We start from the raw sequence: 21,755 nt of genomic DNA, 5'->3' as shown, positions 1-21,755 counted from the left end.
TGTATAATATATAATTTAATCCAAAGAACACCCATATAATGTAAAAGAGAACTACTGAGTCAAACTCTGACTTTGTTGTTCGTACACATGAATGTTTGACTAGTATTTGTATTGAGACGTTTCCAACTCTCGTGACAAAAGTTAAGAATGGCTGCAACAGAGTGGAAATAAGGTCAAAGAAGACATACAAGTAAAACATTCTGATGAAATAATAAGCAGCTCTGATGAGGAGAGAGCAAAGCCCATTTCATCATTTTGTCTATTTTGCAATATATATATAGAAGCTTCATCACAGCTCTCAGTGTAGAATATCCCAAAGGAAAACAGCCCTTTTTTCCTGCTTCTAGCTGCTGACACAAATTTACAACATGCAGTATTGTGGAAGGAATCATCAGATTTTTTTCCCTGAGATGTCAGAAAGCACATGAAAGGACACCACAGCTGTTTGAGAAGCTTTTTGCACCATTTTTTAACTTTTCTTTCTAACATTTGATAAAGGATTTCATATACTACTAAAGTTTGATGATTTGAGGACGACTGCGATAGTAATTACAGTGTGACCGCTCGGTTTAAGTTGATGCTGTTTTCCACACATAGGAACACACACAGGCACAAAGACACTGACAGACAGACAACCACACACACTCTACGACCGTCACCACTTCCATGCCTGAATGTCTGGCAAAGCATAAGCTCTCCATTAGCTGCTGTGAGAGTCGCCGCTGTTGCACGGCCAGCACCACCCCTGCATACAAAACCCCGTTGGAGCCGCAGCCTGAGCCCAGCTATTTTATACTTTGTTATTATTCTAGGTCTGGACATATGATGCAAGCAATTTCCTGATGTAAGCAATCACAAATGAAGAGTGGATTATGGATTAGAGTGTCTCCGGTGCTCTTGATAGCATAAGTGGGTGCTCTCTCAGGTCTGTGTTGGCAAAATGGATTATCTGCTGCTCCCTACAAAATAACTTTCTCTCATTTTTTCCAGCAGTTCAGAACCCATTTGGTGCATTCCATTAGCAAAATGATTTTGTAGCACGGGAGGGGCTGAGGGCTCTAAGTCCATATCTGACGCAGTAGGAATAATCCATGAATTGTTGTGGACTGGAGCTCATCTAAACTAACAAAGTTGGTCTGTGGCAGTTAGGCAGCGTGACCTTTACAAGAGGAGAGTTATGGATCTTCTGCTTTCCGCTGCCTCGCTAAGAATCAAATGTGAAGCTTGCACTGCTGATTTGTTTAGTGGAATTGAACCGAGTAGGAGCTTACAGAGTGGAATCCAAATAAGATCAAAAGGCATGTCCTGAGGTTTTATGTTCACAAGGTGCCAAAACAATAGTTGCTGAGAATGTTGATTAGCATCAGCCTCCCTCTCTGTCAGCTATTTAAGGTGTTCCTTTCTGCTTTGTCTAGTTAGTTTTTATTTTACATTTCCCTTTAATTGGATAGCGACAGTGGAGATGCAGGCACGGGGGAAGGGTGCGACATGCATCAATGATTCCTGGCTGAAATTGCACTGTTGCAGTTGTTCAGTATGCATCTTAATCACTGGGCCACCAGGACACCCCACTTATTTCAGTTTAATAAAACACTAAACATGACAACCTATAGCCTCAAGAAACTGGGTTGAATTAAATCCCCTCTGACAGTCATAACATAAAGACACCAGTGACTAAAAATCCAGCTTTGTAGCATGAATTTGCTCGGCAGTATGTTGCGTAGTTTCCCCATATCTCTTGGTAAATGTGCCACAGTTTTTGAAAGAAAAAAATACAACATAATAATGTCATTTATTTAATATGTCTTTGTATTGTGTCCTCTAATGAACTCTACATAACCAGCTCAACAGGATGAGCATGTCAGGAGGTGGTTGTCGGTTTAACAGGTCAGATTAACCCCCCAGACAAAGCATGCCCGGGTGTAAACTGGCCAGCTCATCCCTGTTGACACATAAACATTATGCATGTTAAATTCTTGATTAAAAAGTTATTTAGGTGTTTTTTTTGTTGTTGTTGTTTTTACAAAGTGGTATGCTCAACAAACACATCATTATGAACGAACATAAGCAGAATGGACTTCAGCTAATTGAAATTGAAAAAAGTTCAAATCAAAGGAAAAACTGAATTTCATACTAAAATAAAATTATGCTGTAAGCAAATCATAATCAAAGAAAATCAATATGGGTGGTTGTCAATTTCAATTCTTACTGTATAACTGATTTCAGTACAATATCTATTTAGAATACCTTACTATTGTGCTTAAATTAAGATTGGCTTGATTTGTGCTCCATAAGACAGCCTTCAAGCATTGAGTCACGTTTTACTGCCACCGGTGTAAAAAAATTCTGCAAGGAATACTTTTCCATACTTCCAAATTATAAAAGTTGTTTCTAGGGTAAAAAATTGTCTACTTTCTGATGGAAGCATCATATTTTATCTCAATTGTATGCTTACATCATTTTTGTGGCCATTTATTGGCAAAAAACAGGCAAAAAATGATGATTTTCGGTGACAAAAAATTTTGTACTTTGATATGGAAGCAGTAAATCCTGTGTTAATGCTTCTTTGATATGGTATTTTAAGGTCCCTTTCCCTTGTTCATGTTGTGCGCTTTAATTTGGAACCCAGTTTTAAGGCTTGCAGGTATTCCAAGGTGTTTTTCAGTACCTGTGTTTACAGAGGGTGCAGTGACAAAATCGTTTGCTATATTTCAAGTTTAAGGTAAGAAGTTACCATATATTTCATATTATTGGAAAGACGATAACAGTTATACGCAAGTGTTATATACCATTTGATTCTCTAGGACCTGGCAAAAATGATGATGTCCAGCAACAAATATTTTATTAAGTCAGCTAAAAGCACACAAGCAAAATACTAACCCACCCTGTTGAAATTCTTGATTTGGAAAAAAAATTATTGATCCTCGTTAAAAAACTAACACTTGGGCAATTTTGACCATACAGCTTCAAAAATCAATCCCAGTATACTTTAAAATGTTGTCCAGATGGTGATTACATTATTTTGTTGATTTTGATGCTCAGAAACAAGTGTTAGTTTTTTTAACATGGAATTTTACATCTTTTTTTTCATTTCCGCCTGGTAAATTTTGGGGTATTAAGGTGTTTTGTATTCCTTTTGTTACTTTCTCACTGCCTGACTCTACTAAATATAGTTAAGAAATCTTTGTTAAAGGGGAACTTCATTTTTTTTCAACCTGGTTCTGTTTTCATATGTCATTTCGTACATGTGAGTGATGGAGAAATGAATTTTTGACATTGCCTGAAGTGTCTGAGAAAAAATGGCTGTAGCTCAAAAGTGGTTAGAGATTTTGCATTTCTGATTTCAAATCAGAATTCCTGAAAAAATTTTACAATAGAAAATTTATGTTTTAAATTTCCAACGGAAAGTCGAAAAAATGGTCATTTTGGCAGTGAAATGTGACTCAAAGCTTGAACCCTGTCATACATAAACCATGACATCAGCACAACATCTCATACTGTTTTTTGTCCAAAATGTTTGATTCAATTTCATTGATTTATTCTTAAATTAAGATAAAAAATTAATTTCACTGACGTAATTTCATATTGCATGGGATGTATTTTAGCCTTTAAGGATATATTCTGGGCTGGGTCAGTTAATACAAACCGGCCCAGGCCAAAGCATGCCTGGGTTTACTTTGATTGGGGGTTTAATCTGGCCTGTTACACTGGTTCAGAGAAGGCCAAACGTAGATGTTTTTATACAGCAGAGACTGCAGTTTAAAAAAAAGTAAATAAAATCAAGTAGAAGAGAGCATCAATAAATATCACTGACAGGAGAAAAAAATGTAGTTACAGCGACTTAAGCACTGGTACTGCTGCACAGAGAAATTTTTATAGGATCCGAATTTTCTTTGTCGTTTCACTTTGTTCAGATCAGACAGGGTTCAGCTTTTCATATCAACAGAAGTATTGGCTGCCTATTTATTACGGAACATGAATGGTGCTTTTATTTTTTTAAGAAGACAGGTAGAAGAATTGCTTTTCTTTCTATTGAACTGTGTCATTGTGCAGTAAGGCGGTATTTCAGAGAGGTTTTTGTATCGCAGCACAATGCATATGTCCACTCTTGTACTTCTACAACCGTGGTTCACTGAATTAAGCCTTTATTCTCAGTTCCTGTTCAGTTTACTGTAGATGCCTCATAAATTATTCATGACCTGACGGAGTATTTAGTATTTCTCATCAAGCTTTTGTTTGTCTCGTTTTCTCTGAGATGATTTCTTCAGAAGAAACTGATCATTTCAAGTAAACACAGAAAACCAATGAAAATCCTCTACCCTCCCGGAGGCAAAAGCTCAGTCTGGCTGCTTTTGAGTGCATTTCAGCATTGTGTCATGAAACAGTCAGATGATGATTGCGTCCACTTTCCCAGCTTTTGGAATTACAAAATCGCTATCTTTTCACAACATCTGGGATGCCCTTACACTAATGCACAACCTTATCATCTTACCAGTTTGCTATTACTTTAACACTTTGATCCGGATTTGCAGGAACTTTACAGAAATGCTGTCAGATGAGCGTACAGGCTTTTAGACCTCTGTGATGCTGTTGTCCTATATCCTCCATCTGCTTTGAAAAATCCACGGAGATCACATGATATTTAAATCACATGACTTTGAGATCAGATTTTGATGTACAACATCCAAAATCCCTATTTTGGAACTGAACTGAATTAAAACACATAAAAAAAAACCTTAAAAAAAATTCTGGTTAACCAAGCATTTCATCAGATTACGAAAAAAATATAAAATCAAGTCCGTATAAACATTTTAACACAGATTGCTGTTTAATTGAACTACCTCACTGAGTACACTATAAAACACTTCAGATGTGTGAAATTTTGCAATTCATGTCTCAGTTTTAAAACTGCAAGTAACACCGACTGGGGTAAAGTAGAGAGAAGTTGCTCTTTAAAGCTAATCCACAATTTTGTCAGCTTTTCTGCCTTTTTAGCTCACTTCCTACAGTGAGTAACCTTCATGCTACTTATGAAGTTGCTAAGAGGAATATGTAGAGATTTTGGTAATATCTGCTAAGTTACATAATATCCAAGTATGAGCTAATTTCATAGAATAATTTGAAAAATAAATAAATGTATAGAGTTTCAGATTGATGTAAGGCTGATACTGTCATTATCATCAATAGTACATGAGACCTCCTGTCCATGCTGCTCACCCATGACTGCACTGCCAAGAGTCCAATCATCATGATGTTTGCTGATGACGCCACAGCGCTGGGCTTCATCAGCAACAGTGACAAGACATCCTACAGAGCAGGTGTGGAACACCTGGTAGGATGGTGCAGCAACAACAGCCCGACCCTGAATGTGGACAAAACTGAAGAACTGGTGGTGGACTTCAGGAGGCCACCGGGTGACCACCGTCCACTTAACATCTACAGCTCCACAGTAGAGAGGGTCAACAGAGCACTAAACTCCTGGGGGTGCACATCACAGATGACCTCAGCTGGTCTCTCCACAGTGAAAAAACTACAACAACACCTGTACTTCCTGGCGAGACTGAAGAGAGTCAGCCTTCCAACTCCCATCCTGACCACCTTCTACAAGGCCACTGTGGAGAGCATCCTGACTGACTGCTTCCCCATGTGGTTTGGAAACTGCACAGAAGTGGATTGCGGATCTCTGCAATGTGTGGTCAAGACCGAGAGACAGAGCGGAGAAGATCATCGGTGCCTCCCTCTCGGCTGTCCAGGACCACCTCCATCATGTAGGACCCCTCCCACCCCTCACATGGACTGTTTGTTTCCCTCCCATCAGAAAAGAGACTATGCAGCATCAGAACCCAAACACCAAGGTTCTGCAGCAGCCTCTTCTCATGGACAATCAGACTGTTGAATATCCTGCGGCTTTAACGCACGCACGCACGCACGCACGCACGCACGCACGCACGCACGCACACACACACCAATTCAAAAATAAACACAATGTGCATTATATATGTACATGATACTATAATACAGACTTTGTTACACTGTTTTATGTGTGACAGACAGACAGATAGACAGATAGAAAGATAGATAGACTTTATTAATCCCGAGGGAAAGTCAAGATTATGTACCTTCTATGTTTACTACCACTTGAACTGTATTATTTATTATTTATACTGTATCACAGACATTTATGTTATGTGTTGAGTTTGAGTCCCATGTAGTCCCATTGTTTTTTGGCGTTGTCACTCACTGTTAACTTTCACTCTCTGTTACTGTTTTAGGTTACCATTTCCTTTTGTTGATGCAAAAAAATACTTGATTTTATTTAGGCATAAAAGCTACTTTCTTCAATTTAGGAAAAAGATTGTGGTTCAGGGTCAAATACACTCATTCACATGCTTTTCACTGTTTATGTTCATTTTTAGTCTGTTTTCTAGTGCTGTTGTTGCCTTTCATTTTCTGGTAGTTTTCTACGTTGCAACTGTGACAAGTCCAGATCCATGATTAGCCCCTAAAAACATAAGCACAATTTTATCGCTTTTTTTGTAGCAATAATATGTTTTGAGATGTGAACCAACTATTATATTTCTTTTGGTGGCTTTGGGCTCCCAAACCCTAAACCTGCAAACTTGACTAAACCACCTGAAAAAATATTAAAGACAGCAAGACTAAATATTGACAATTTCAGGATCAGTGTGTCTTGTTTGACAAAAAATAGTTTAGCAATATCCATTTTTTGTAATTAATACTCTTGAATAGCATCTAGTGTAGAAATGAATACATTTTAAATATGACAGATGGTGTTAGTAAGCGGGTAGTTGAGCTCAGCTGATAGAGCTGTGGGAGCTGGGAACCGCTGCTGCACAGCACACTGGCATACAGGTGAGGGAGGGAAAGTAGACAGACAGACAGACAGACAAAGGTAGAGGGAAACAAAGACATGGATGGGTGGGATTTCAAGCAATGATGGTACATTTTACAGAGTGGCACTTTGAGAGATTGCCCTGGAAAAAACCCTGCAGCAGTTTCCCCCCTTCCTCTAAGGTTTAAAGCCTCAGCCATCACTTCACAGACAGAAGAGTGACATTCAGTGAGGTTGCTGTGTGTTTGGATTCTGACCATTTCTATTCTTAGAAATGATCAAACTAAAGCGCACAGTGAGAAAAAAGATTAACTGCTGTGAAGGTTTTTTTTTTTTCATATCAATAATGGTTCCCAAATGGTGTTTTGGTGAGGATACAGACACACACAAAAACACACATAGCCACACACATACACACTGATTCTCTCTTTTTTCTCCTCACTCTTCATCATCATGCTAACCCTGCGTGTTTCACTCGGCAGGAGACAGAGGGGCTCATTGTTATTCCACAAGGGTCGGCTGATCTCAGCCAAATCTGTCTGTGCCTCGCTCCTCATTCCACATCATTCCTGTATTGTTTGACTCCCAGGAATCTGAAAATCTCTCATCTATGGGATCTACTGGAAATGTGGGAAATCTGCGAGTGAAGCCCTATCCCTGGGGGATTCCTCACCCAAGCTGCGGGAAAGTCTGAAGAGAAAGCTGAGCAAAGATGGAGAAGGAGACAGAAAGAGGAAGGCTTTACTCTGCTCCAAGCTCCTGAGGGCTACAAAGCCGAAGCTGTTCTAATATTGAGAGAAAAATGCCCGGCCAAGCTGGGTTTGGTTTTTGCTCGGTTATTATGCGTCACTGAAGGCGGAGTGAAGAGAGTAGCTGGCTATCTCCTTGAAGGAAGCATGTGTCTCTCCTTGAACGACCAGAGCTCATCAATAAGTGATGTCCCGTCTCTTCCAGTCTATCACACAGAAGGAAGAGCTGCCTTGATTTGTTTCAGAAGACAGAACCCAACACAATACTGTCTCTATTCTCCCTCGCTTCGTCAGATGACATCTCTTGTTGTCTTCAATTTGATGCTTTTATAGATTTATGGACAGTATTCCAAGCTCCCAGAAAGAGTTTGAAGCACAGTGAAAAAATTGACAGAAGTGTAATTGTCCCAATGCCCTTTGCCTCTCTGTCCTGTGACTCTGGTTCAATACATTCCAGCAGTCAGAAGACAACCGAGAGCAGTGATAGGGGCTTTTTTTGGCCACACTGAAACCTAATCCCATTTCACAGTGGCATACCGCCGTGCCAAAATAATCACTTGATGGGAGTTGAAAGTGATTACCACTGTTCACTCTTATCTCCAATGAGTGCAGAGAATATCGTCCAACAACAACAACAACTGTTTGCCTCTGTGATGCCGGGCCAAGTGAGGAGCAGACAAGGGGGAATACAGCCACACAGTAAAAAAAAAAGCCACCAATGGCTTTCTATGGGATGTGTGTCTTTCTGTGTTGCGTACAAAAGATGCATGCACTGTAAGTCGATTCGCATGGATAAGTAATTAGAACAGTGGTCCATCCCCTTACACACAGCGTACATATTTAACAATCCCGTCTGTAGATGTACAGTTTTTAAATGGTAGTGAATTGGCACACTGGGTTTTGGGGATAAGTCATAATCATCTGGTAGGATTCCAAATAAATAGCATTAATTTATAGCTTATCACAAATTACTGTTTTTGATTTAAAGCTGTTTTACTGCTAATGCCTGAACAATATGCAGTAATTCTGGTATCTGTGAAGACCAAAGCCAAACATTCCTGTTTGCGGTATCCTGATAAATTATATCCAAACAAATCCCTTAGAAATAAGAATTACTTATTAGTTTTCTGCCTCAACACAAATGCAAACACTCTTATTTGTTTGTCTTCCACTCGCCCGTGGCAAAAATATTTCCATACTGTACATTTTCATGTCAGATGAAACTTTTGACTAAATTTCATGCTACACATACAGTGTCTCGCTCAAGGACATGTCAGCATGCTGAATGCCTGCTGTCATAGGGGCTTGAACCCGCAGGCTTCCAGCTGAAGGACGGTCTCTTTGCTTGCTACATCACCGAGCCGGTTAGCGTTTCTCCTGACAGCAGCACTGAAATGGGGGCGTTTCCTCACCTGATTGCCAGACATGACATAGAGAGAGTTCCTGTCCAGGGAGAAGGCCATGTCCCTGAGGATGGGGCTGCTATCCTTCATCACGGTCACTGTCTCATATAGCACTCCTCCCTCCAGAGGACCGTCCACTCTGATCTGCAGAGACACAGACAAACAGAGACAAAGAGACGGTGAACGCTTCACCACAGGACATGATGGAAGGTTACTGTACATTTGTAGAGGGACATCTGTCCTCTGCTGTATCTCATTTTATGCACTTTGTTTGCACACCTATCTTTGTATTTTCTCAAATGCCAACAAGGTGTGTTGTGATATGCAGTAACAGTGATGTTTAAAAATTAAAAAGTCAAAAAATGAAATAAAATTAATACCTGCCTGAGTGACACAGTTAGACTCCCATCTCTCTTCACTTACATTGTGAGCGTATGTCATTTGCCAAAAAAGATAAAACATACAAAAAACTAAAACAAATCTGTTAATATTATTATGTAATTGCGATCAATATAATTACGCAGAAAAAATCTGACATCAAGGCTTTGTCGTCAGTTTGAGGAGCATCCTGTTTTGTCTGTTTGTTTTTTTTAATTATTTGAAATGGTTGCAAAGCTTAATCACAAGTTTTTGTAGTTTGAGGGTTTTTTAGGTAGTCTTTACAAAGACTACAAGCCATTCTCATTTTGTTCTGTGCTTACAAATGGACTTATCTGATGATGGCTAATCAGTTGTACAAAAAATTAATTCCGTTATATCTGTCCAGTACAACATTAACCCATTAATCGAGAAGTAGCTTATAAAAAGAGACCAGCAAATATGAAAATGAAATCACTTAAACCAAATAGTAATAGTAAACATTATGTCATAGGCTCAAAAACTATATAAAGGTATATTAAAAAGCTTATTAATGTTTATTTTAAAAGTTTTACTTGGAGGTACAGTAAATATGAAGATCATAACAGTTTTATTTCTATGCATTCAATACAAACAAAGAGCTAAGTACATCCATGTTAGCATGTATCTGTTAATTAGCAGACTAACCACAAATATGAGCATTAACCAGCTTGTGAATGGCAGTATCATAAAAAGTTAACTATGAGTACAGAATTTTAAAGATTCTGTAATAAGTCAGGATGCTGTTGGTCAGTAAATAACTCTAATCCATAACTCTTGATTTTCTTTTCCCACATGTTAAACATTCATAAAATGTATAAATATGACTTTACTTTGTGGAAGCACCTTTCCTATAGCTATGCTAGTAGCTGAGTCTCTCTGCTTCCAGCGTTTGTGCTAAGCTAACACTTGGCTGAAAACATCACAGAGCTGGATTTTGCAGGGATGAAATTGATGTCGAACTTCTTATCTATCTCTCAGACAGCAAATAAGCACATTTTCCAAATGTCTGTCCAACAGCTTAGTTACAGTTTGGTTTTCACTCAGCAGTTTCATGTGATTTTCCTAACATGTGACTAAAACCTCACACAATAAACTGGGTGTGGGTATTTGCAACGGAGATAAGTGTCTGGATGCTTTGGGTTCGTTTTATTTACTGCATGTTTTGGTGGCGGTTCAATCTTGTGGTGGTGTGCAGTAGTTCTGCAAGTGTCTTCATTAGTGCCACTTAGGGAAGGTGCATTCATAGTCAGTGGTGAGGAGAGGGAAGAGAAAGGAAAGACAGAGCAGCTGCTCTTCAATCAGTAGTCCGACTGGCCTTTGCGACGCTGACCCACATTTCACCCCTGAGGTTAAAGCAGTGACGCAGTTGAGTTTTGAAATGTGTTCAGCGAGCTCAGCCTTAATTTGACTTTGGAGTGACTTTCAGACAGAAATCTTTTGGGGCTCATTAAATGCTAGTTTGGAGAACAGATGCCCACCGGTGAAGGGTTTTCGATTCTTTTCTCCCACCTCAACACTTGCTGTTTCAGTAAAGTAAACAAATAAGCAATTCAATCTTTTTAAAAAGTGGATTATTGATGTAGAGCCTGTCAAAAGGTAGCCTTGTGAAGACATTAAAATGCTTGGAACGATTTGAGCTGAAAAGAGCCTTATTATTGCAGATATAAGTTAGAGGTACTCAATACATTATGAAAGTGTTTTAACATTTCACCTATCTGTCACAAAAATATACCTTTTTGTTTGTCTTTGTGGGTGTGTGGTGCAGTCCTTCAGTTTTTATTTCTGAAAAATACCTCTATTTTCACTCACAAAGCCCATCTTTCACTGTTGGTGCAGGACTGATGTGAATTGCATCATTCAGTAATGATAACTTGACATGTGAAATATAAGTCAGAAAAGTGAAACAAGAGAGCAAAGTCTGAATAAAACATGATAGCTAGAGAAAAAACCCATTAGCTATGCAAACTCAGGTTGAAGCCCTATTTAAATTCCAGGGAGATTGGATCATTAACCATGTGATGCAATTACAGTAAAGCTGAATTAATTTCTCAATCATAATAATTACAAGAAATGCAAGATAATGAAGAATTGGAGCAGAGAATTGTGGGAGTGTTCTGAAACGTCTGCAGTGCGATTATGCCAGTCTTCCCCACATGCATCCTAACGTGTGAACTTAGGCGACCTCGCCACCCGAATCAAATTTGACTGCAAAAGATTTGAACATGTGCCAAATCTAACTCGCGCACATGGTGGCAAAGCCTCAGCAGTCTCTCAATGGGGACAGTCAATCAATACAAACTGATTACATGATTGGATCCCCTGGGCACCAAAACTTCATCAATCAATCACGCCTCCACCTTCCAGGCAGCTGTGCCTCTCCAACTGTCAGTTCTGCCAGCCAGGAATGAAGAAGGGAGGGAAAAATATGTGCTTAAGTGTGTGTATGTTGGTTTATGTGGGTGGGAGGCTGCATATGGAGGGGGTGAGGCAACGCTATGGTGTCATCTACAATATGCAACACCACCACAGTTACAAGTACAGTAGTGGCGTTAAGGTGCTGTCCTTTACTCTGTCACCTGTCACACTGATGCCGCCCTAACACCCTGGACAGCAGCTCTTTCAAAGACAAGTCACAACTAAGCTGCTTTTTTCTTTCCCTCATTTCCTGTTTTCTTTCTCTTTCCTTGTCCTCTCTAGCTTGTATTCTTCCTCCTCCTCCTCCTCTTTATCGTATTCCTCCTCTCCCATACCACAATCCCACACAGTAATGGAGCCAGTTTACATTATTTTTCCCACACTCCTCTCTTCATAAATAGCACAGATAGAGGCCAGAGAATTTAAGCATTTCTGTGGTGAAGCAATCTTTTTAAAAAAACAACAAACAAACCTCAAAACAACCATTTAGAGGACAGCTACTGAGCTGTGTGTGATTGTAGTTGGGTATGATCAGATTGACCAATGAACAAGGATACAGGGTTGAGCTCATACAAATATTGACCCACCATGACCGATCTGTGGTGTTCGATTTCAGCGGATTAAAAAGTGTTTTTTTTTTTTTTATCATCTAAAGTAGGGCTGACCAGCCAGAGGCCCTCTGGGAGTACAACAGGTTCTCAATCTCTCCTTAAGCCCTGCAGCTTCATAATGAGAGTAAGGCAGGTTTAATTGGTTTTATAATGAGCCTGCTTGTTGGAAGTGGCACACACACTAAGTATATAACTACACACACAGGCATCACAAACACACTGTACACTGGGCACTTCTGTTGGTTGCTCTCATTAAATTTGTAAATTGTCTGCATGATCACTTGTTTGATAACTATACTAGTGTTGGATTGTGGCATACCAGGAACACACTTACCTAACATACGATAATACTTATAATACCCAATTAGGCTCCATTTACACTTTTTAAATGTTCACAGAAAACCCAGACAATTTTCAATACACTTTCATTTCAGCACGTGATTTCACTCATAAGAATTACATTTACATTTTAGTGTTTCATCTAAAATAGTATGACTCATCAGATGTAGACTTTGGGTTTCAGATTTCCATTTTCTTTATGCTTTTTGGTTTTCCTCCATCATGCTACCTGCCTCTTATCATTTTCAAAATCCACTTAACAACGAAAAACAACAACAGAAGTCTCCAAGCAGCAACCTACACTCTGAAAATAGAAAGTTTATCTGAGGGTTTGGATGGTGCAATGAGGCACACTTGCTTGGTCCTCATGATAAATTAGCCATTTTAATGAAAGTGCTCTCCTCTGCGCATGCACCAAAACAATTCCCCTGACACTATTTTGCAGCAGTACTGTCACTGCATCCGTAACACCATCCAAGATGACTGGTTTGAAAAACAGGAAGCCAGAGCTCTTTTTTTCTCATCCTATAGCAGAATGATAATGAGATGCAACAGACAATTTTTCAACACACTGTGGGAAAGGTCTGGATATGTGGGACTGCAGTTAGAACAATAACATAAATGTCATCGTCTTCGCAGTCTGTGACTTCGCCTGCCAGACTGTTCAGTGCTTGAACTGACCAGCCATCAGATTCAAGCAACAAAAGATCAATGGACTTTCTGTATGCCTGCATATGTTGAAATCTTCTTCTCAAGCCTTAATGAGACAGGGGAAAAGACAGCTAATTTCAGCTTGACTTCATTGTTACATCTGCTGCAGCTGTCTCAGGGGACAGACCCTATGAACAGGTATTTCCACGCAGTGCTTATATAGTCACACTTCAGCATCTTGTTAGAATGTATCAATTGGACTTCAATCATCTTCAAGTGCTTCTTGATTGTGCTTTTTATATTCACCAGCAGATCTGATCCCGCCAAAATGCATAACATGACAATGTATAAATGGGGTTGTGGTAAAGTAGTTAAGACATTACTTTAAGCTTTGTAACAAAGATGCCGTATTTTCCAAACGCCTCAGTAAAACTCATTTTATGGACCTTCCTGTGTGGTCCGCGTCATGTAACAGAAGAACTGTACTGATTTGCCATTAATACCACATGCACACATGACCTCACTGTGCCTCTCCTTTCATTCTCTTTTCCCAGCATCTCAGCTGATGAGGACATATATTTAACCCATGAGTAATATTTAAGCCAATAACAGAGATATCCTTCCTGCTGCTGAAATTCCCTCGAAGAACCTGCAATGGTTATAAACAACCCAGCTTAGTTTGGCTTCCACAAACAGATATGCAACCTGAGCCCATGGGCTCTTAACGAAAACAGCCTCTTTTTCTGGTGGATGGGTTTGCATCTTAAATACTAGGCTGCTCTCTTATGATGAGAGCCAAAGAAAAAGAAAAAAAAAAAGACTTCTAAGATGTCACTTGGCTTGAACCGGGTTGGCTCAGTTGTAAAGCTGCCAGGCCTTGTATGAGCAACACACTCACTCAAATGTCTCTCCTGTGAGTATTTGCATATGGGATTGATTTCAGGGGATGGTTTTGAAGCACAGGAAGTATAGATGTAAATGTCCCTAAACCCCAGATTTTTGCTGCAGATTGAAAAACCCTCGCAGAGCAGATGACTACTGTGTTTATGCAGTAATGGCTGTGCAAAACAGAAAGAAAATGTGTCCATATATGGCCAGCCAGTCAGTGCCCAGTTAACCTAAACATATGGATGATGACCCAGGAGGCAGAGAGCAGTCTGCTCAGCCAATCACACCCAATCTGCCACTCTGACAAGGTTTCGTCTGTCCCTGAAGACCAGTCTGTCTAATATATTTGAACCTAAACATGACAAGGTCAGTATTTTTTCTTCAATAACAAACTTCTGTGTTCCAGCCTTTATGGAACATTATGCTGGAAACCACAGATTAGTCATCCTGCATATAAACATTTGTTTAAACTTAAGTATTGTTTTTCATAGGCATCAAAAGTAATCAAAATTACAGTTTGGCATGAAACCACACTGAAATCTTCTGTTGCTCTGAAAAAACGGCACGGAATGAAAATGCACGCAAGACTAGATCTAAAGTAGATGTATGCCAACTGCAAGCCAGACAGAATTTGGCACAGTCAGTACTACCAAGCTTCACTCAGTATTGTTACACGGGGCATGCAGTGACATAAGGGCCAGACAACTGTCCACCTTTAAGGCTGAGTGGCTGTGCATATGGTCCAATAGTGGCTGACAGCCGAGGAGAGATTGCATTGATTAACCCATATATCCATCATGTCTCCATGAATGCTAAACAGAGGAAGCTCAGAATAGAGCTAAGCTGCTGCGGCTAATGAAAAAAAATGATCATCACTGAGGTGGAGATATATATTGCAAAACACGACTAATCATTCAGTCATCATGTTAGCTACAGTCACAAAGCAAGGCATATTGATTACAGCCACTAGATACGGTGGATGTTGGCAAGAGCATACCTAAACGCAATTACAAACTGGGTTGGAAGAGAGGTCATGACATGTGAGCGTTCGTGCATGTGTGTTTTTGACAGTTATTGTTAAAAGCCTTCCAGTGGCAGCAGCCAGAATTTCAGTTCGCCTTAACCTTCAGCTGCATGGCAGGCTTCCAGGTCCTCATACCACGATTTCTACAACTCAACCACAGTCTCCTCTCAGTCTGTTCGTGTTCACTTCTTTTCTGTCTCCTTGAGGACATAGTTTCCTGTTCTCCGTTTCCTGCCCTCCTCCATGCGGCCCCCATCCCTCCAATCATTCCCATTGTTTGTCAGGTTCCCATGGCCCACCAACAAAAGCAGTGGGAGGGGGACAGTGGAACAATTCATGGCACCCGTATGGTCTTCATTTTCCTGACCGCAGTGCAGTCACAGTTCTGTGTTTCCATTTGTGTGACCCATAAGGAGAGAGAAAAGAAAGAGCAGGAAGAGAGGGCAAAGAGAGTCGGAGCTGCTAAATAAAAGTCATTCAGGAAAAGCAGGAAGATGGACACCTTTCTGTGTTATCACAAAATTGCCTCTCTTAATACCATTTACTATTTCAGCTGCACTGAGACATCGAGTGGCGATCTGCTCTCAAGACTTTTACCCTCAGGTCCGGCTCCCCTCAAGCAGTTATTAAAATCCCTTCAGTTTAGCCTCAAACGCACTTATCCTGCCTGCGCCACCCCATTCTAATGATTTCAATCGCTAAATCTCCCTTTCCTGGCCTCTCGTACAGACCGTGACTTTGAAAAGTTCAAGTCATTTAGCCATGCGCTGAGGAATTTACCCACCCAGTCAACTCTCTCAATAAGCTGTAATGAATCTACTATTTGCACATGACACTATTTGAGTAAGGCTTTATTTGCTGTGAGCTTAACATTTTCAACCGCTTTTTAGGGAAATGCTGCCACTGCTGCTGCTACTGCTGCTGAGTTACTGCTGCCACGGAGGTAATATGACAGTCCGTTTTCATTTCATTCAACACTGCACCTCCTTCATATTAGGGTAAGAGCATCCTCCAAATTATATTTCTTTGCCCTGAGTTGGTTCTCTCACAGTGATTGAACAGGTTCTCTGTGGCAGCCATGACATCACTGATTTCCCCCTTTATTTAGACACACACAGAAAACACTAAATATTGCTAGAAAGTAGCAACATCTTGGAGCTTAGTCACAAAATCTTCTTAATACGCTCACTATGTCAAAAGAACATCCAGTTCCATTCTGTATGCCACAGTAGTCCTTCATAACATTACTGTGCTCTGCAGAAATATTTCCTCAGAAAATCAATTCTGCTCAACACCTGCTATGTGTTTGAGGCTGCCACAGGGTAAGCAAAGGTATAATGTCATTCTACAGTGTGTTTACCACTTACATTCTTGCTAGGCTACAGTAGCACAGAGGCAAAAGTCTGCTGTCCAGCATACAAAGTGAAATGTATTTAAAACCAGAGGAAGGATGTTTGTTCTCCTATACTCAAATATACATATATACAGGAGAAAAGATTAGTCCATCTCAGTCAAGTATTCGATGCACCATTGAATTATTGACAAGAGCATTACATTGATCCCAGTTCAGATAATTTAGCACAAATTTTATCTGCATACACCAACCCACCACATGTGTTATGACATTCGTTAGAAATGAGACCCTTTGGGACGAATGAAGCAGAAACACAGCAAATGGATCGCAGTCTTTGGCTTGTGATTTCTCCTGCAAGTACTCAAATACCAGTAGGAAGAATTCTCAGTCATCTGTTGGTTTTTTCTAAACTATATCGAGTAAAATCATTCCCACTGACTGAGTGATGAGACAAAATGAAAAATCCTGCGATACAGTGAAAAATCAGCGATGCAAAATTAGATATATACAATTTAAAAATCTGCGATACAGTGAGACCACGAAAAGTGAACTGCGAAATGGCGAGAGATGACTGTACATCACTGTGTTCCGGCAGTGCTATCACCGATGTGGCTGAATTATGAATAAAAATCTACACATTAGGCATCAACAGTATTACTGTCATTCGCATTATGTATAAAGTTTACAGCTTGGCACTGTATTCTTGCTACTCCAACACTTGTGTCTCCCACTCAGAGGTGGAAAACATAATTCAATTTACTGATTTAAAGCATTTTGGTCACTTTCATGAGAAGCTTTGTTGTCACTAACCATAATTTAGACATTTCTTTCAAAGATGAGTGATTATGTTCCATCGCACATCAGCAGTAACATCTCTGTTTAGTTAAAGTCCTTTTAGTTTCTTACAAAACTAGGTCTAGATATCTACTGTTTATGAGTTTAATGTCCCAGCGGCTACTTGCGCACCACAGAATCACTGCAACATTATTGTTTCTCCATCTTCCGCAGTCTTTTAGGAAGTTTTAAACAAGGAAGTAACATCCTGTTTGCAATAGCTGAGAGAGACATGGAAAAACCACAAGTTTAATCAGTGTTAAGTACATTCAATCCATCTTGAGACTTCTTTTGGTTTCGCTGATTTTCAAACTCCACTCTCTTTGGGTGTTTGCCTTTATCTGAGTTTTTAATGTTTCTTTCGGATCATTTAAACAGAGATGAAATAGATGTGTGTCGACCAAATACACTGTATGTTGTGTTTTTTCAGTCTCTGCTTGCAGGTTTGTGAGCTCAAGGACAGCCTTTGTCATGCTCGCTCAGATTTCTTCTGGAGTATCACATGAGCAGAGCTGCACGACTAAACTCAGATGTGCCTCATTGTTGCAAATGAATTGTTAAAACTGTAATGTGACGGAACTGACTGAAATGGTAATCTTGCCTTCACCGGGTCCTGCTAGCATTTTGCTAACAAGTGAAATAAGTGCCTCTGAAAGCAGCATCTATCTGCCGCCTAGAGACTAGAATACATTTAAATAAGGATCAGTGCAAGATAATGAATTTTACCCTGATTCACCTCATTAGTGTACATCATTCAAAGTGTAAAAGCCCCCTTTTGTATTCAGCCCGGAGTTACGCACAGGGTCAGCTATAATCAACCACCTGAGGACACAAAGCTGTGGCAGATGATGATAGAAATGTCCTGTTATAGCTGCAACACGAGTAGCCTGATCCAAAGACTCTGATGGGCACCTCCATATGCTGCACGGAGCCTGGATGGTAAGACTGTTGGTTATCCCAGTGAACTTTCACCCCAGTTACACCCTTTCTGTGGCAGGCTTGACCTTTACAATGGCCCTGCTGTTGGAGTGATCTGCTGATGGCCTTTTTTGTCATGCCCCATTTACACTGAGCCTGTCCATTTGGGGGTGATGGAATAGGATTGAAGAGGTGACCCCGTGCTTCTCGGAGGCTCCTGGGAGTCTGAAATCATGGCTGTATGTTCTGTCAGTATAATGACTAACGCTGGCCTTTAAACATTGCACTTAACAGCAGCACTGATGGATTTCTCGCTCACTCGTCCAAACTTTGCTGTTCGCTTCCTGAGAACATACCAAACCTATGTACTTTTTCCTCTTTTTTTTCTGGTCAGTCTTTCTTATCGTTTATTCTGAATGTCTCTTTCTTTTTCTGACTTGGTACCTCTGTCTTTCTTTCTCAGTATCTGTTGTTTCTCTTTTGTCCCTTGGCCATTCTTCTTTCTTTGTCTCACACTGCCTGACTGTTTTCATTTTCCCCCTCTCTCTCTTACTGTCAGGCTATCTTGTCTTTTTCCCCGATGGCTCATCAAATGAAAGAGCTGCACTGATGCTATCTGTGCCCCCAGTCTGGACCCGTGTGTGTGTGTGTGTTGTGTGTCAGACAGATTGCTCCTCATAAGACTGAGGCCCCCAGGCTAATGTCACAACAGTCCTCTCACACATTTCCTCAGTCAGCCGCATGCTGTACGACTGTGCAGTAAGCAGAGCCCGCGGTCCTACTAAGTCAATCCTGTTAGATCAAAGACCGAGCCTTATAGGAACTTGACTATAATAAATCATTACAGTCTGCATTTGGAGTAAAAGCTTGATGGACAATGAGCTGAATCAACTTTATGAATCTCTTGGAAAAGGGGTCATCCGATGTCTGTGGGCCTGGTGTAAGAGATCCTACACATCACACAGCACTCATAGATTGCTGTTTTCTATCAACTTAGCAGCAGGTTTTGTGAGCTTTCAGGTTGCTTGCTTTGCTTTGCTTGCCTCATCGTGTTAAAGGACTACTTCAGTGACTGTTAAACTTACCTTAATGGATAAATACACATGAAATAGGCCAGTTTGCTTAGAATTACAGGGGCTGCTTCTGATAATATTAGTAAGCTTATAAAGCCAACAATCTGAAAAGCGTGTCCACCTCTGTAAAGTTAAAATGATAAATCAGTTAATTCAGTTGATTGACAGAGCTGATATCTTGATAATCAGTTAATTATTTGAGTTGGTTTTACATTCTTGCTTTCACAAGTGAGACAATTGGAGGCTTTTCTTTTTCAGAGATAAACTGATTATGTGGGTTTTGGACTGCTGATAAGCAATGTTAGGAGACATTTTGATGCTGTTTTTTGACAATATGTTACATTTAAAACTGATTACTTCAGAAAATAATCTGCGGATTTGAACTTTTCTCTTCGCTTTACAACTTTTGTTAGTTTTTTAATGTACAGACATGAAAATCTTTATGGTGAAACTGTCTGAAAATGTGCACCATTATAGTCATTGGAGCGTTTATTGTTCCATGTATGTTTGACAGGTACTAAAAGCCCTTCCAGAGAGTTGTTTTGTGGGTACCTGTGGTGTAGTAGCGCTAGCAGCTCTATTTCAGGCAGCTCTCTGTTCGTCAACCCTGAATATCTTGTTAAGCTCTAATTGTAAAGCACACTTATTGGTTAGCCCATGTGTTGTGTTTACTGCCACTGAAGAGGAATAAATCTTCTTCATGAACAATGTTGTTTTTCTGCTGGCACTTATCAGGCTCACCAGTGCTAACACAATCGGCAGCTGTGTGTGAGAGGCGTGAAATGGGGCGACAGTCAGATCATGTTCTGCCTTTTATTTTTGGCACAGCAGCTGCTACAGTTGCTGTTTGGGTACTGTAGTTTTTAGCAAATTAGTGTAAAAGGTAGATTTGTTGCAAGCTATTTTCAGCTCCAGAGTTGAATTTGTAAAAAAAAAAAAAAAATGAAGAAAGAAGACGAAAACGTACACTGTTGACTTGTTGTATAGTATACTTGGAAATAATTACATTTTCTTTTATCAGGTTTCTTTCATCAAGCAGACAACACTTAACATCTAATTATGTTCATACAGATGTAAAAAATGATGTCAAGTATACAAAGATAATGTTCTAAATTAGTGAAATGGTCCTTTTAGTCATTTGTAATGCTAAAAGCCAGCGCATTCCACCAATTTTACCCGTAAAGATTCATTTATTTGTCATGCAGCACTACTACGCCTGTCAAAACAGTTGTCTAAATTGGGATTGAGATGAGATATTTGAGCTCACATTATCTGGTTACACAGTTATGCTTGAGGGAGCTTTGAGAAATAAACCTGCTGTCGCAGTGATGTCATCTTGGCTTGAGCCTGGAGCTTTCAGTTTTTTAAGCTGCAAACTGAGAGAAGGGAGTCTAAAGACATGAGTATTTATGTCACCGGAAGGGACTAATGAGAAGATGCTATCAAGCTACACAACAGAAAGTGTAGATTCAGCATTTATTGCTTTTTTTCTAGGCTGTATCTTGCAAAACCCCAAACTTTCTGAAAGTGCAATACTAAATCACCAGAGTATACCTTTAATGTTGAACTGCCAGGTTTTTTTTTGTTTGTTTTTTGTCAGTCCTTAAGAATAATGGACACAGACTGTTTCCCATAGGTGAAAGTAAGCCGGAACGGTCCAGAACTGCGTTCCGGCAAAAGATCTGGTGGCGGAACGCAGTTCCGGGAAAAGATCCGGTGGCGGATTTCACTCAGCAGTACGTGAGTGCGCGTGCGTGTCTACTTCCCTAACACAGCGATTGTTATGGCCAGTAGCAGCCAATAGCAAATAGGTGCGCTTGATTTATTGCACTGGGACATTTTCCACAACTAGTCAATAGACGTCAATAAGCGCCGCTTGCGCCGGGACAGGGGCGAGCAATAAATTACGCCTGAAATTCCACACGTTCTTGTGATTGACTGAAAAACTTTCAACAGGATTTACAACGGTTAGCATCGACAGACATACAGTGTTGCCAACTTAGCGACTTTCTCGCTAAATCTAGCGACTTCCAAAGCATCCTAGCGATTTTTTTTGTCAAAAGCGACTAGCGACAAATCTAGCGACTTTTTCTGCCGTTTTGGAGACTCTGACAGGAAAACTCGGGTCATTGTGCAGTTACTGTCCTCAACAAGCAGCAGGTGCTGCTGTGAGCTCCTCCCCGTCCTAAAGCACAGCCTGTCAGTCCAGTAACCCCGCAGCAGTCCCAGTGGCAAAGTCACTAC

At 40.2% G+C, this 21,755-nt stretch overlaps 1 protein-coding gene across 1 annotated transcript in view; it reads right to left on the bottom strand.

Annotated features, from left to right (window-relative positions):
• Window positions 1-21,755, bottom strand: part of LOC110949258 (plexin-A2-like) — a 97,931-nt gene that overhangs the window by 46,807 nt on the left and 29,369 nt on the right. Inside the window, 1 exon segment of the mRNA XM_022191188.2 lies at window positions 9,015-9,149. Coding sequence (XP_022046880.2) covers window positions 9,015-9,149 — 135 coding nt within the window.

Source organism: Acanthochromis polyacanthus, chromosome 5 (genome assembly GCF_021347895.1).
Source record: "Acanthochromis polyacanthus isolate Apoly-LR-REF ecotype Palm Island chromosome 5, KAUST_Apoly_ChrSc, whole genome shotgun sequence".
Taxonomy (NCBI): domain Eukaryota; kingdom Metazoa; phylum Chordata; class Actinopteri; family Pomacentridae; genus Acanthochromis; species Acanthochromis polyacanthus.
Note: the sequence above shows the minus strand (reverse complement) of the source record. Positions and strands in the feature narration are given on the sequence as shown.